The sequence below is a fragment of the Vitis riparia genome, chromosome 11, assembly GCF_004353265.1.
Source record: "Vitis riparia cultivar Riparia Gloire de Montpellier isolate 1030 chromosome 11, EGFV_Vit.rip_1.0, whole genome shotgun sequence".
Lineage (NCBI taxonomy): Eukaryota > Viridiplantae > Streptophyta > Magnoliopsida > Vitales > Vitaceae > Vitis > Vitis riparia.
This window is the reverse complement of record NC_048441.1, coordinates 19,725,641-19,740,579: the sequence shown is the minus strand read 5'-3', so window position 1 is coordinate 19,740,579 and position 14,939 is coordinate 19,725,641. Positions and strand designations below refer to the sequence as shown.

General features: G+C 37.6%; 1 protein-coding gene across 5 annotated transcripts in view; it reads left to right on the top strand.

Moving 5' to 3' along the window:
• The window catches only part of LOC117925544 (guanine nucleotide exchange factor SPIKE 1), a 70,769-nt gene that overhangs the window by 45,108 nt on the left and 10,722 nt on the right, over nucleotides 1-14,939 (top strand). For 4 of the 5 annotated variants that reach the window (XM_034844576.1, XM_034844572.1, XM_034844574.1 and 1 more), the window contains exons 22-28: nucleotides 2,029-2,159; nucleotides 5,630-5,705; nucleotides 5,886-5,996; nucleotides 13,058-13,240; nucleotides 13,833-13,976; nucleotides 14,203-14,376; nucleotides 14,569-14,916. In XM_034844576.1, the coding sequence (XP_034700467.1) occupies nucleotides 2,029-2,159; nucleotides 5,630-5,705; nucleotides 5,886-5,996; nucleotides 13,058-13,240; nucleotides 13,833-13,976; nucleotides 14,203-14,376; nucleotides 14,569-14,916 (1,167 nt within the window). The remainder of the gene's footprint in view (nucleotides 1-2,028; nucleotides 2,160-5,629; nucleotides 5,706-5,885; nucleotides 5,997-13,057; nucleotides 13,241-13,832; nucleotides 13,977-14,202; nucleotides 14,377-14,568; nucleotides 14,917-14,939) is intronic. The other variant, XM_034844575.1, reaches the window with a different exon arrangement.

Sequence of the window (14,939 nt, the reverse complement as noted above, 5' to 3'; positions counted from 1 at the left end):
CTTACATATTGTATGATATATGCAGAGCAGAAGCTTGATAAGAATTATGTTATTTATTCACTTATAAACTCCTCATGAGTTTCCTATTGGGAAAAAAAAAAAAGGCTCCATATGAGTAGTTGATTGACAGAGAACTTTTTCTAGGGGCCCTTGTCAAAATCTTGTTGGGCTTGTACTAGCAATATGCTGCGTCTGCATCTGGTTTAATGAGAAGTAGGCAAGAGTGGGCTAGGTTGTTCCATGAAAGCAGCTTCTTGTATCTCCACCAGATTCTGTGAGAGGAGCAAAGGATTCCCAATGGATGGGTGTGGTTAAAAATGTTTTTCAAGAAAATTTTGTTACTTTAACAACTTGGAAACATGGGATTGTGTGGAAGAATGAAATTAGGAAAATCATCATTTTGTAAAGAGAATTAGGCAATCCTGTGATCAAAGGGATTTGTTGTAATTGAGTTAGGAAAGTTCTTAATTTAGGTGCTAGGCATTTTTGTATATATGTGAGTCTTTGTACATGCTAAAAATTAAGGAATAGAATTTTATACCACTTATTCCTTCTATCTCTCTTCTTCTACAAATTGCTCTTAGGAAGAGAGATGGAGTTAGTGGACTCAATGATGAGAAGTATTAATGTGGCATATTTGTAAGAAAAAATTTGGCCTGGAAAGAGTTTAGGGAATTGAAAATACAGGATAGAAATTTTGGTACATTGGTAAAAGGGCAACCTAGGAATGGGGTATGGATAAACTTGGAAGAGATTGCCACAGTTTTTTTTTTCTTATTTTTTATCAGAGAGATTTTCATAGTTATTAGGGGATAGATGTTTGTAAGGGGTTAGATATTTGTGGAAGGATGAGGTAGATATCAAATATTGATTCTATCAGAGCCAAAAATTCTGCATGGGAGTGGGGGTGTTTGCCTAAGGATTACTGGGAGAAGGTTCCAGCTCCATAAGTTTTAGAAGGGTGGGCTGTGGTGGCTACTAAATGAAATGGAGAAGGCTTGCAATATGACCAAGAGGCAGACTGTGCAGTGATTATGAGGAAGATATAGAACCTGTTTCTGGAAGTGGCCAACAACTTGAAGGGCTGTTTCAGATAAATAGGAATGTTTGGAGATGGTAAAGTCAGATCTGTTATCTTTTTATTTTTAATATATTTATTTTATCAGAAAGTCAGATCTGTTATCTTCTCATAGGGATTGTTTGTATACTTTGCATGGGTTGCAACCATTTTTTAGGCACCCCTCAGCAAATTTTATTTGTTTATTGAAAAAAAATATCTTCATATGAGGATTGAGCTGTAGCGGGTGAGTAAATCTGTCTTCTATTGTGAACTAGGAATTTTGTGGTCATGGGTTTCAGAGACACTGGATACCAGTAAAGAATGTATATTGTGGAAAGGGTTGAAGGTGTTAGGGTGAAATTCTTGGAGCCTCAAGATTGTACACATTCTACAATGGCGGTAACATCTTTGGCTCATAGGTTGGGAATCATGATATGGAAGGGCTACCCCTAAAAGAATTAGCCTCAGTAGAGAGATTCAGTGGTGTTATGGGTTTCAAGGGTTTGGTTTCAATAGAACTTCTTATCAGCTGAAGGGCATTTTTTTGGAGTTGTCAGAGAAGGTTTCTAACATGATCAGTGTGGGTTTGATTGGAAACTAGAAAGGAGAGAGGCATGGCTTAGCAGGTCCTCCTTTAGTGAACTCTGACACCTTGCATCCTGAAGAGGTTTAATAGAACTTGAAGAATTGCATTTCTCTGTCTGGACTCATCCCTTTTCTTGGTGATTGAGGACAATGGGGGGAGTTGATTTAACTATGATACATGTGGTCCAAGTGCCCAATTGCTAGGATGTCGTGATGATAATTCAAATTTATCAGGATATTATGTTTTTCAATGTTCAATCCAAATGTTGCGGGTCTGTTTTTGTCAATTTTCCTTTTTTCTTTCTTCTGCTTTCTCTCCTTTTATGTCTGCATGTGTGCGTGTTGTTTGTATTAATTTCACCAAGGTGTCTTCTATGTTGCAGGTGTCTTTGTACTTGGACAAGTTTTCTGGGGTATGTCAGTCAGTTCTGCATGACTGCAAGCTTACATTTTTGCAGATCATATGTGACCATGATCTTTTTGTGGAAATGCCGGGCAGAGATCCTTCAGATAGGTACTGATGAATCATTATTCTTTTTCAATTTGTCTACTTTATCATGTTCAGGCCTATATTTTGGAAATTTAGATGAATTCAAGTCTTTTGGAAGGACATACTTTGTGGAAAGCCACCTTCATATGAATCTCAGACAGGAAACATGGTCTAGACATGGATACCAATGCAGTGGTGATACATTCACATCAATGTTCTTTAAAAGCCATCTGTTAGGATTAACATAACTTCTCTTTTTTGTTGGATATGGAGAGAAGTTTCCATCTTTAATATTAGATGGGGGAATAAATCTTCAAAGTTTCTTTCCTCTGTTTAAATTATGAAAATGGAAAGAGCTCTCTGACTTGGGATTTTGAATTTCAAAAAAATCATTGTGATATTGATTATTTTCGTCGCAATCTTACTGATGCAAAAATTGATTTCCTTCAAAGATTAAATTCCTCCCTTAGTTCAGTGATTTTCTCTCCTTCTTTGGCAAATTCAAGAGCGTGGTCTTTGTCATCGTCAGACTTGTTTTTAGTGAAATCTTTTTTCTTGGCCTTGTCAAAAGTCTCAAATCCTATCTTCTTCCTTCCACCCATGTTTTTGTGGAGTTCAAAAGCCCCTTCAAAGGTTATGGCCCTCGCTTGGTTAGTAGCACATGGGAAGGTAAACACCAATGATAAGTTGCAATTGAGAAAACCCTACAAATCCCTCTGTCCTCAATGGTGCATTCTTTGCAAAGGAAATGGAGAGTCGATCGACCACCTTTTTCTTCATTGTCCTGTTACCATTGGACTATGGCACAAGTTGTTCAATCTAGCAGGGTTGGTTTGAGTCCCTCCAAGGAGTTTTGAGGACATGTTGGTTATTGCTTTTAAAGGCTTGGGGAACTCATTAAGAGGCAAGACACTTTGGCAAATCGCTTGCCTTACTTTGGTATGGATGGTGTGGCAAGAGAGAAACAATAGAATCTTTGAGGATAAGGGGAGAACGGAAGAGATGTTATGGGATTTGATTCTATTTTATTCCTCTCTATGGGCTTCTTGTACTGCAGCTTTTAGAGGAGTTCCTCTAAGTGTTTTACAACTCAATTGGATTGCGGTTTGCGCTTCAAAAGTTTGAGAATGTTGGGGTTTCTCTTTGTTTTTAGATTTCCATTGTTGGGAGTTTTCTCTTTTATTCAGTTTGTGTAGGAAGAACCTCTCATCCTTCCCTTGGTTTCTTCTCTTTCTTTTGTATCTTTTCTCTCTCCTGTATCTTTTCTTCTATTAATATATTTTTCTTCATTTCTGATAAAAAAAAAAAAAAAGAAGATTCTCACAATGTTCATTTTTGCCATTGGAGTAAACGTCTCTTGATTATCAACTCCATATGTTTGAGTGATTTCTCATTAAACAAAATAATTGGTACATAACAATATATATACTATTCTAAAAGAGAAAAAAAATAGGAAAAAACTAATTTAAAAAAGTCAAACCTATAAATCCCATGATTGAACTTTGATAGGGATGCTAGCTGAGGAAGTTCAAAAAGTGAGAGGCCAAGCAACAGGGTTGTAGAGAGAGAATGGTAAGGACGTTGAAGGTCTCTGTGGAGAGGAAGACCTTCTTGGTTAGGTTTGAAGGTGAGTTCGGTGGAAAATGGTGCTCGCTTACAAAGCCTAGTAGAGACTCTGTTTTTGCCTTAGGCTTTGAGAATGAAGAAGTTGGTGGATTGAACATTTGACGAAGGCCATCGAGATGAAGAGTTACATGGGTTTTAACAGAAAATTCAGAGTCCATTTAATGGAGGTCTGCTTCAACAACCATGGTAGGTTTATAAGGCTCTTAGAGTTTGCTCCCAATAGAAAGTCAACTTTCCTGGTAATACCTGAGGGAGATAAGGGTAGGGGATGGGAGCTTCTAAAGAATGCGTTGTCTTCAATGCTGGTGGTCCCCTCCTCGAGTATAGTTAAAAAGGAAAGGCAGTGCAGGGAAGAAATGAATTTTCATAAACTTGTGGGTCCTTTGTACCGGTCTTTCGCGAATGTAGTCAGAGAAGAAGGACCGAGGAGAGGAGGCCTTGTTCCAATTGCTGTGATGGGCAAATGTCATGCTGATTTTGTTAACAGGGCTGAGGCTGGCCGTGCTTTGGCGAAAAGATTAGGGCATAAAGGTATGCTGTCTATCGTTCCCTTTTCCGGTGGAAAATGATTATTTTTTGTAGAAACCATAGAGGAAGCTTTCTCACTCCACGGTTTAAGGTTTATCAGGGTTAAGGGTGGGCTTACAGTCTTGTTGAGAAGTGGAGGGGAAATTCAGAGGAGGTTGGATGGAATTATGGGGACTGCCCTTTCATTTATGGTCTGAGGTACATCTGAAGAAAATAATGGAGCAGTGGGGAACGGTGACAGAGATCGATTGGCGAATGTTGAAACTGTATGATCTTTGCAAGGCAAGTGTGAGAGTTGTAATGAAGGAACGGTCAATTCTCCTAGCTTTGATCGAGGTGTTAGATGGGGGATGGGAGTTTACAATTTCAGTTGCAGTGGCTGGAGAGGAAGACGTTAAGCGAGGTAGGGAAATGGGTGAGTCAACTCGGTAGGAGTTTGAGCCCCATTCGTGGACGGTTGGCAGAAGGAGGGTTGAGAAGGCTAGTTCAACGGCTGAAGGTAGGTCTTCTGATGGGGCAATTGTCAGATTGAAGGAGGGAGGAGTTAGTCAAGAGGCTGAAACTGCTCCTGAGGGGACACATGGCAAGAGAAGATCAAAAGTGGGGAACAACTGGTCCCAACCTTCCACGTCTTTCAATTTGAATTCAAATATTCAGAGAAGAGGGTCTGCTGGGCCAAAGCAGGATGGCAAAGTATGGCCTGAGGGGACAAAGCCCAATCAACTGTTGAGGAAGGGTATTGGGCCTCTAAGCAAGTGAGAAGGGCCCAATCTTCTCTTGCAAGGGACTTCTCTCTGTCATAGTACTGCTTATCATCCCCAAATGGATGGACAAACAGAGATGGTCAATTGTTGTGTGGAGACAAATCTTTGATGCTTTTCATATGACAAGCCTAGACCATGGTCGACATGGCTTCCGTGGGTGGAGTATTGGTATAATACCATGTTCCATGCCCCCACTAATATGACACTGTTTCAAGCGGTTTACGGGTGAGACTCCCCACCATTTCTTCATTATGGATCAGATTCCACCTCTGTTTTGGCCGTGGATCAGTTGAATGTTAATTGTGCTGGATCAGAATGATATTTCAGATCTATGGTTTTATTTGCCAGAATGTCCTATATTTTCTGTCTTTTTTGCCTAGTATTACTATCCTGAACACTGTATCTATGTTCATGGTGATAGTCTATTTTGGAGGCTTGTTCATATGTTTGTCATACTATTTTCTTGTTAGATGTAAGAAAAATGTCAATTGTATGCTGCAGACTGTTCTTGTTTTATAGATCTCTAATGATTTGGATTAAACAGATGTGTTTGACCAAGTCTCCTTCATGATGTAGGAACTACCTTTCATCTGTCTTGATACAGGAGCTTTTCCTTACGTGGGATCATGATGATTTGTCTCAGCGAGCAAAAGTGAGTTCACTGTGGATAATTTGAACCATTCCTCTTTTCCAATGGTTGTGTCCAGCTGGTGGATTGAACATATGCTTTATATGTTCACTCTTCTCAATTGGCATAATCATTACTAATCTGATTTGGGATCTTACAATATAATGATGTCCTGTAATAATACTTGCTGTGTGTTGTCTGTAGGCAGCTAGAATCTTGGTAGTCCTCCTGTGCAAGCATGAGTTTGATTCTCGATACCAGAAGCATGAGGATAAATTATATATTGCCCAGTTATATTTTCCACTTATTGGCCAGGTGCTTAGCATTGTTATGGTTTTGTTTCCTATCTATTGGAATCTCTCTCTCTCCCTCTCTCTCTCTCTCTCTCTTTCTCTCCCCTTCTCCCACTGTGTGAGTTCTTTCTCTGTCTCCCTTTCCCTCTGCGTGAGTTCTTTCTTTTTCTTTTCCACTTTTTGGAATGGCTACTTGCAGAAATGTACCTTCCACAATCTTTATGTTTCTAAATTAGGTCTAATAGTTTGATTATTCCCATTGTATGCAAACATACTTTTATTTTCAACCTTTCTGCTTAATAGTTCTCATGATTGAGAAAATGCAGGCATAGTATCATTCTGGTAAAATGAATTTAAACTTGTGATCATAGAACTTGCCAAATTATTATTTTTTACCTCCAACACACTTGTCAAATTTAAACTTTAAGAGCCATAAGGCGTTCCATCATATAATTTTATCTTCAAGAGGATTAAAAATGCTCATCCTTGAGAATTGCTGCTTCTCACACCTAGATCCCCAACCATGGCTTTGTTCCCTACTTTTTGATAAATAAGAGAGAATATTTTAAAAGCACCAAAAGAACTAGTGCACAAGAGTACACAGAATGTATACAATGGGCGTCGAGAGGCAAAAAAAAAAAAAAAGGAAAACAAAAAACTACTCCTTTACTTAATAGGAACCGAACCAATCTACAAAATCAATTAGAGGCATAGAGCCTTCATCTATGTACACCTTAAGCCAAAGAGAGAGATTGTTAAAGAAAGTGCTTTTGAGTCTTTGATATGACATCTCCTCATTTTCATATGATCTATGGTTTCTTTCTTTCCAAATAATCCAGAAATTGCATAAGGAAGCGACTCTCTAAGCCTTTTTTTCACCTTCTACCTACAAAGGATCCATGCCACCTTCAAAAAGTCTACCTAATTAAGGCAAAAATAACCCAAGGAATACCAAATAAAGAGAGCAACAATTGCCATAAAACCATAGCCTTGCCATAGTGTAAAAGAATGTGATAAATGGATTTGACCTCCTCATTACAAAGAGCACACTTGTTGACTAACAATCAATCTTTTCTTTGAAGTTGGTTCAAAGCCAACACCTTACCCTAATAGGCCTCCTAATAAAAAATGCTTACCTTAGACAGAAGCTAAGAGTTCTAAATTATCCTAAATGGAAAAGAGATGACACAATATGACTCCAAAATAGAATAAAGGGCTTTTACAATAAAAACTCCCTTTGCTATCGCAATTTGTTGAATTTTGACTTAGTATCTGCTAGAATTTGAATTTTGAAGTTAAATATTGCAACTGGAGTCCTTAACAAAATCTGCAACATCCAAATATTTTCTTGTTTTTATTTGGTCAAGATTTGGTTATTTGGTTTCTATTTTATAGGAAGTAGTTGCTCATTATCTAGTAGCTTGATTTTCTGTTATTCTAATGTCATTTCAATTACAAACTCATGTATAAATTCAACACTCTTCATCAATAAAAGGTGTGTTCCAGCAACCCAAAATATATATTCTGCATAAGTGTTTAAATCTTAGACCAACATTGTGGTATCAGAGTTGAAGTTATCTTGAGGGGCCAGTGAGTTGAGTAAGCCTAAATACCTTGAGAGTGCCTAAACACCTAAAAACCCGTGAGGTGAGTGAACCCAAAACACCACGAGTGAACCCAAACACCTTCTAAAATCATCTAGCAATGGAGGTGTCAAGTCTCACAGCTGCACCATCAATTCTTGATGGAGACAATTATGAAACTTGGGCTGTTAGAATGACTTCATCTACAAGCACTTGATGTTTGGGAAGCAGTGGAAGAAAATCATGAAGTTCCTCCCCTGGGAGCCAATCCAACTGTGGCTTAAATGAAGTTGTGTAAAGAAAGAAAGACAAGAAAGGCTAAAGCGAAGGCTTGCTTGCTTGCTGCAGTTTCACCATCAATTCTCATAAAAATCATGAAAATTGATTCAGCTGCAGAAATTTGGGAATATCTCAAGGAGGAATACAAAGGAGATGAAAGAATCAAGAACATGAAGGTGATGAACTTGATTCGAGAATTTGAATGAAGAAAATGAAGGAGTCTGATGTTGTTAAAGACTATGGTGCACAACTTCTTTCAATAGCAGACAAAGTTAGGCTGCTTGGAAAAGAATTTTCCAATAAGAAGATTGTTCAAAAGATATTGGTTATACTTCCTGAGAAATATGAAGCTACAATTTCCTCTTTGGAGAATTCAAAGGATCTATCAACTATTAGCTTGATAGAATTATTACATTCCTTGGAGGCTACGAAACAAAGAAGACTCATGAGACAAGGAGATACTGTAGAAGGAGCATTTCAAGCAAGAATGTAGAAAAATGCATGCCATAAAAATGGCAAGATGAACAACAACAAGCCAAGCAACAACAACAAAAAATGGAGTTTTTCCACCTTGTCCTCATTGTAAGAAGACAAATCATTCTCCACAAAAATGTTGGGGGAGACCAGATGTGAAATGCAACAAGTGTGGTAAACAAGGACATGTGGAGAGGATTTGCAAAAATCAACAACAGAAAGAAACTAGTGCAATAGTTGACTATTGTTAGGAGGAGCAATTATTTGCAGCAACGTGTTTTGCTAATAAAAGCACCTCTGAAAGCTGGCTTGTGGATAGTGGTTGTACAAACCACATGACAAATAATCAAGATCTCTTTAGAGAACTTGATAAAACAACTATTTCCAAAGTCAGAATTGGAAATGGTGAGTATATTCCAGTGAAGGGCAAAGGAACGGTTGCTATCGAAAGCCAAACAGGTTTGAAACTCATTTATGATGTTTTGTTTGTGCCTGACATTGACCAAAACTTACTCAATGTTGGATAGCTCGTTGAGAAAGGATTTAAAGTTTATTTTGAAGATAGGAATTGCATTATCAAGGATGCTGAAGGCAAAGAGGTGTTTAACATAAAAATGAAGGGCAAGAGTTTTGCCTTGAATTTATTAGAAGATGAGCATGCTGCTATTTTACAACAAGATAGCACAACAATGCTTTGACACAGAAGGCTCGGGCACTTTCATCATGATGTTGTGCTCTACATGAAGAAAAATCAAATAGCTGAAGGACTTCTTGTCTTAGAAAAAGATCTTCCTATAAGTGCTACTTGTCAATATGGTAAGCAAACTAAACTTTCCTTTCCAAAAAAAAAAAACATACTGGAGAGCAACCCAAAAATTGGAACTGGTGCATACTAATGTTGGTGGACCTCAAAAGACGCCATCCTTGAAAGGGAGCATCGTTCACCAGCTCATTGCACCATATAATCCACAACAAAATGGAGTCGTGGAGAGGAAAAATAGAACGATTTTGGAGATGACAAGATGCCTTTTGCATGAAAAAGATCTACCTAAAAATTTTTGTGCTGAAGCTGCAAGTACAACAGTATATTTGCTCAACAAATTGCCAACAAAAGCATTAAAGAAGCATACCCCTTTCGAAGTTTGGTTTGAGTTTCTACGTGGAAGACTTGGAGTTTGCATCTACTAAGTCAAGGAGGAGTGTTGAATTTTGACTTAGTATATTCTGGAATTTGAATTTTGAAGTTAAATATTGCAACTGGAGTCCTTAACAAAATCTGCAACATCCAAATATTTTCTTGTTTTTATTTGGTCAAGATTTGGTTATTTGGTTTCTATTTTATAGGAAGTAGTTTCTCATTATCTAGTAGCTTGATTTTCTGCTAATCTAATGTCATTTCAGTTACAAACTCATGTATAAATTCAGCACTCTTCATCAATAAAACGTGTGTTCCAGCAACCCAAAATATATATTCTGCATAAGTGTTTAAATCTTAAACCAACACCATTCCAAAAGACTCTATCCTCCTCCTCCCTATTCATTGACTTTCCTTAGAGTTTAGACAAAAAGCACTCCATGGTATCCAATCTCAATCATTTAAATTCTTTGCAAAATAGGGATTCTAGTCTTCTCCTTGCCCCTTTGGCTCTTATAAACCTGCCATCCATGGCTTTTTCGACTCAATTAAGGCAAACAATGATGGAAATGACACACATAAAGGCTCCTCACTCCATCTATCCTTCCAAAATTTCACTATGCTTCTACTACCCACTTAAAAAAGACTGGTGTTGAAGAGATCCCATTCCTTTGTTATAGCTTTCCATAAATCATCCCCACAAGTGTCTCTTACCTCACAAGGACACCAACCACCTTTTTCCTCTCTTCCCATATTTTCCACCTATGACCTTCTTCTAGAGCATGTCCCTTTCACAAGAATTATGCCTACTCCATTTGCAAAGAAAAGCTTTGTTTAGCAAAAAGAGAGAGATCTAACTCCTAGGCTATCTTTCGACTTGGCCTTACAAACAGTCGACCACTTCACTGAGTGCGGTTTGTTCTCAAGGGTTCCTTCTCCCTAAAGGAAGCCCTTTGTATCTTCTCTAACCTTAATCTGATGTTGCTCAGGATGCTAAACAAAGACATGAAGTAAATTGGCAAATTGGATAATGTGTTACGAATCAATGTAATCATTCCCCCTTCAGAGATGTATTACTTCTTCAACCCCATCCTAAATTGCCTTCGAATTGTAAGACTTCCCTAGAGGAAGCCCTAAGCAAGAAGTTGGTTGCTACCCTACCCTACAACTAATCTCAGAAACCAACTCCTCCATGCTATACCCTACCTACGTTTGGAAATTAACAAATGCTTTTATAACTATTTAAACAATATTAATTGTGAGACAATTTGTTTTATGAATTTTTTACCTTATTTAATTATACTTATTTTTCTTATAATTTACATAATACTTTTATAATTTTTTGAATTTTTTAACTATTTCATTTTGCGTATCGCTCGATACCAAACCGAGACACCGAGATTGATGTGTCTCAGGATCCTCTGAGTCAATGATCGATATCACAACTTTGAACCATGCTCTTATGTGATTTGAGGCAATTTATGGGTTGAAAGTTAATATAGAAAATAGTAAGATTATTTTAGTTTGAAGGGTTGATAATTTGGATGAGCTAGCGTTTGAGTTAGGATGATTGGTGGGAGGGCTTCATTCCACATATCTGAGCCTTCCTTTGGGGGCCCCTTTCAAATTGGCGGCAATATAGGACATGGTGGAGGAGAGATTCTGGAAAAGATTAGCCTTGTGGAAGAGATAGTACTTGTCAAAAGAGGGGAAACTCACTCTAATTAAAAGTTTATGGTCTAGCTTGCCACTCTATTGCTTGTTAGTAATTCCAAGAAGGGTATGCTTAAGACTTGAGAAGATTTAAAGATATGTCTTGTGGGGCAACACTTTAGAGAAAAAAAACCTCATCTAGTCAATTGGTATATAGTGTGCATGGCTAATATAGAAAAAAGGAAAAGAAGGGGGTGGCGAGGGGTGGGTTTGGCATTAAGAATCCATCTATTTTCAATATTGCTCTTTTGGGCAAATGTAGCTAGAGATTTGTCTCAAAAAGGGAGTCAATGTTGAAGCAAGTGATTGTTGGGGAGGAAAGGGGAGGTTGGTGTTTTAGGGTGCTAAGGGAAGGTTAAGGTGTTGGTTTACAAAAGACTATGAGAAAAAGATGGGAGGTTTTTAAAAACAAAGTTTGCTTCATTGTAAGAGAGTTTTAGACAAATAAGTGGTGTGGCGGCACTTTGCTAAACGACTCCTTCCTTGCCTTATTTGCCATAGCTAGCTCAAAATATTTGTGGGAGCAAAATGGGGAGGGAGGACATTAGAGCCCTTGCATCTCAAAGGATAGTTCCATGATTGGGAGTTCGAGGTGGTGGATGCATTCTTGCGAAATCTTCAAAAGCAAGTAGTAAGATGAGATATTGAGGATTGGATGATTTGGTCGTATTCAAGAAGTGGAAAGTTCTCAGTTAGAGTTTTTTTCTTCCTTTATTTTTTGGCATGAAAAGCAACTTGAGGAAGGATATAGATATTGGATCGGTTGAAAAGAAGAGTGTCTTTAGGGAATAGATGTTATCTGTGTAAAAGGGAAGAAGAATCAATTGGTAACTTGCTCTTTCATTGCGTTATAGCAAGAAGCATGTGGCAACTGAATTCTATGTTTGGGTTAAGTGGGTGATGCATTCTTCTTTTAAAATGATGTTGCTAAGTTGGAACAGGTACTATGTAGGAAACAGGCGGAAGAGAGCTTGGTTAGTTGCCCCTTGTTTTATGGACCATTTGTGAGAGAGAAAGCAAAGAGCTTTTGACAATGTTGAAGCTTCAAAATAATCTCTCAAATCCCTTTTTATGCATGGTTTTTCGAATTGTGTTAATCATCATATAGAAGGGTCTTCTGTGAATATGATGGATTTTATTCATTGTTTAGGAGCTAAGTAGGTGTGAGAAGGTGTTGTGCCCTTCTTTTGTTGTTTTGTTTGCTTAGTGCTGCTAGTATACCCCCTGTGTACTTTGTTGTGCTTAGTTTCAGCCTTTTTGTATTTTCTCTTTTCTTATTTATAAGTTTTTTTACTGTGTGCTTATCAAGAAAAGAAATTGAAGAATTTTTGGAACATTAGATTCAATCATCAATGGATTCTTTTATCCAAACTCCTTTCTTTGGTCCAAATTTTTTATGAAAATGAGTTGCTTTTCCAGGCCAGAATTTGTGGATTGGGTGGGGTTACACTAGTATGTTTACCGTTCCTCTTTTGCCCTTTGGCCTTGTGTGTTCTTGGGGTCTGCCTTCTTTTTGATTGACATTTTTAATTATTGTTCCTTTGCCTATTAAAAAGAAAGAAAAAAAAATGATTTACTTGTTGTTGGAGCATGACATACATTATGAGCTCAAATATTAACTTATATTTAGGAAAAGTTGGTAGCTTAACATAGTGTTAGAGCTATGGTTAGCTAGATGTCTCAAAGTGTGGGTCCCTTACCCATCTATTTATCGACTGCCTGTTTGTCTCTCCACAATGGAAGTATTTTGTTTCTCCTTCGTAACTGATTATTAACTATGGCATCTACAGGCACTAAATGAAATGCCTGTTTTTTACGACGTAAATGCTGTTGAAAAGTGCACAATGAAAGTACTTTTTTTCTCCTTTGTAACTGATTATTAACTTATGGCATCTGCAGATTCTAGATGAGATGCCTGTCTTTTACAACCTAAATGCTGTTGAAAAGCGTGAAGTAGTAATAGTTATTCTGCAAATTGTGCGCAATCTGGATGATGCATCACTTGTCAAGGCTTGGCAGCAAAGCATTGCTCGAACAAGATTATTTTTCAAACTCTTGGAGGAATGCCTAATTCTTTTTGAGGTTCCTATTTATTTGAAAGTTTGATTTCCATTTTTATCATGTTACTTGAGTTTACTGGATGCTAATTGTCTCGTTATGGCATTAAGATTGATTAACCATGAATTGTTGTTGTATTCTCTAATTTAGTAGTGTGGTCCTGCCACAATTAGGCCTTCTCCTGTATCCTAGGTTTCTAATAGAGAATACAGCAAAATAGATGTTGTCTGTGGCGTTGCGTTTGACAAAATATTGTACATGAAAGAATGTGAAAGATAATATTACTTAGGTGGATCTGTCAAGTAGTATAGCTACTCAAGAACAACCAAGCAGCTGTCAAACTTGGGCATTGAAATAGGTTTTTCTGATGACAATATTCTTCCATGAAGGATTAAAGGGTGTGTTTCCTTTATAAGGTTTTTTACATCATTTAAGAGAGATTTGGCCATGTAGGGTTTTCCTTCAGAGCTAGGATTTTCCCCCTCCTTTGGTACTGGTGTCTAATAAAAAGATATATATATATACATTATGTTTTTATTTCATACAAATGTATTTCTAGATCGCTGCTTCAGCTCTTTATTTCCTAGGTGCTAATTTTGTATTATATATTTTACAGCACAGAAAACCTGCAGATAGCATGCTTATTGGCTGTAGTTCTCGCAGCCCTTCTGGGGATGGACCTGTGTCCCCGAAGTACTCAGATAGACTCTCGCCTGCTATTAACAACTATCTATCTGAGGCATCACGACAAGAAGTCAGAGTAATTACATTTTGCATTTGCTTTTGTTACTCTAAAAATTTAGTGCTTTGATATGTTCTCTCTATGATTAGTTCTTGTTATACTAAAGGTCATCTTTCTGTTCCTTAAATTTTACTTTCATCATTCAGTAGCTTCTTAACTTGAGCTTGTGGAAGATTTTTCTATTCCAGAGAAAGGAAATTTCACCTCTTAATATATACTCATGTCTTGAGTTTCTCTATTGCAGCCTCAGGGAACACCTGAGAATGGTTATTTGTGGCAGAGAGTCAATTCTCATTTAAGCTCTCCCAGCCAGCCATATTCCTTAAGAGAAGCTCTTGCACAGGCACAATCTTCTAGAATTGGTGCTTCAACCCAAGCGCTAAGAGAATCCTTGCACCCAATGTTAAGGCAAAAACTGGTATAACTTTCTGTGGAAATTACTAGTATAATGGAGAAGATAATAATTGCATATATGTGGTTTATCATCATTCTTTGTTAATCTCTAAAGCATCCATACTCTCTCCAAAAACCAATTGTCATTTTTTCTAGATTTGATCAGTTGATGATTTTTGGTTATTTTAGTCAGCTGATAACTGCCATATTCCTTCAGGAACTTTGGGAAGAGAACTTGAGTGCTGCTGTCAGTCTTCAGGTTTTGGAAATAACTGAGAAATTTTCCACAACTGCAGCATCCCACAGCATTGCGACTGACTTTGGAAAACTTGATTGCATCACATCCGTATTTATGAGCTTCTTCTCGCGTAATCAACCTCTCATTTTTTGGAAAGCTTTATTTCCTGTGTTCAACAGTGTCTTCAATCTTCATGGAGCAACACTGATGTCAAGGGAGAATGATCGTTTCTTAAAACAAGTCGCCTTCCATATTCTTCGCCTTGCAGTTTTTCGAAATGATAACATCAGGAAAAGAGCTGTTATTGGGCTCCTGATACTCGTCAGGGTATATTTATTTATAGTTATAGG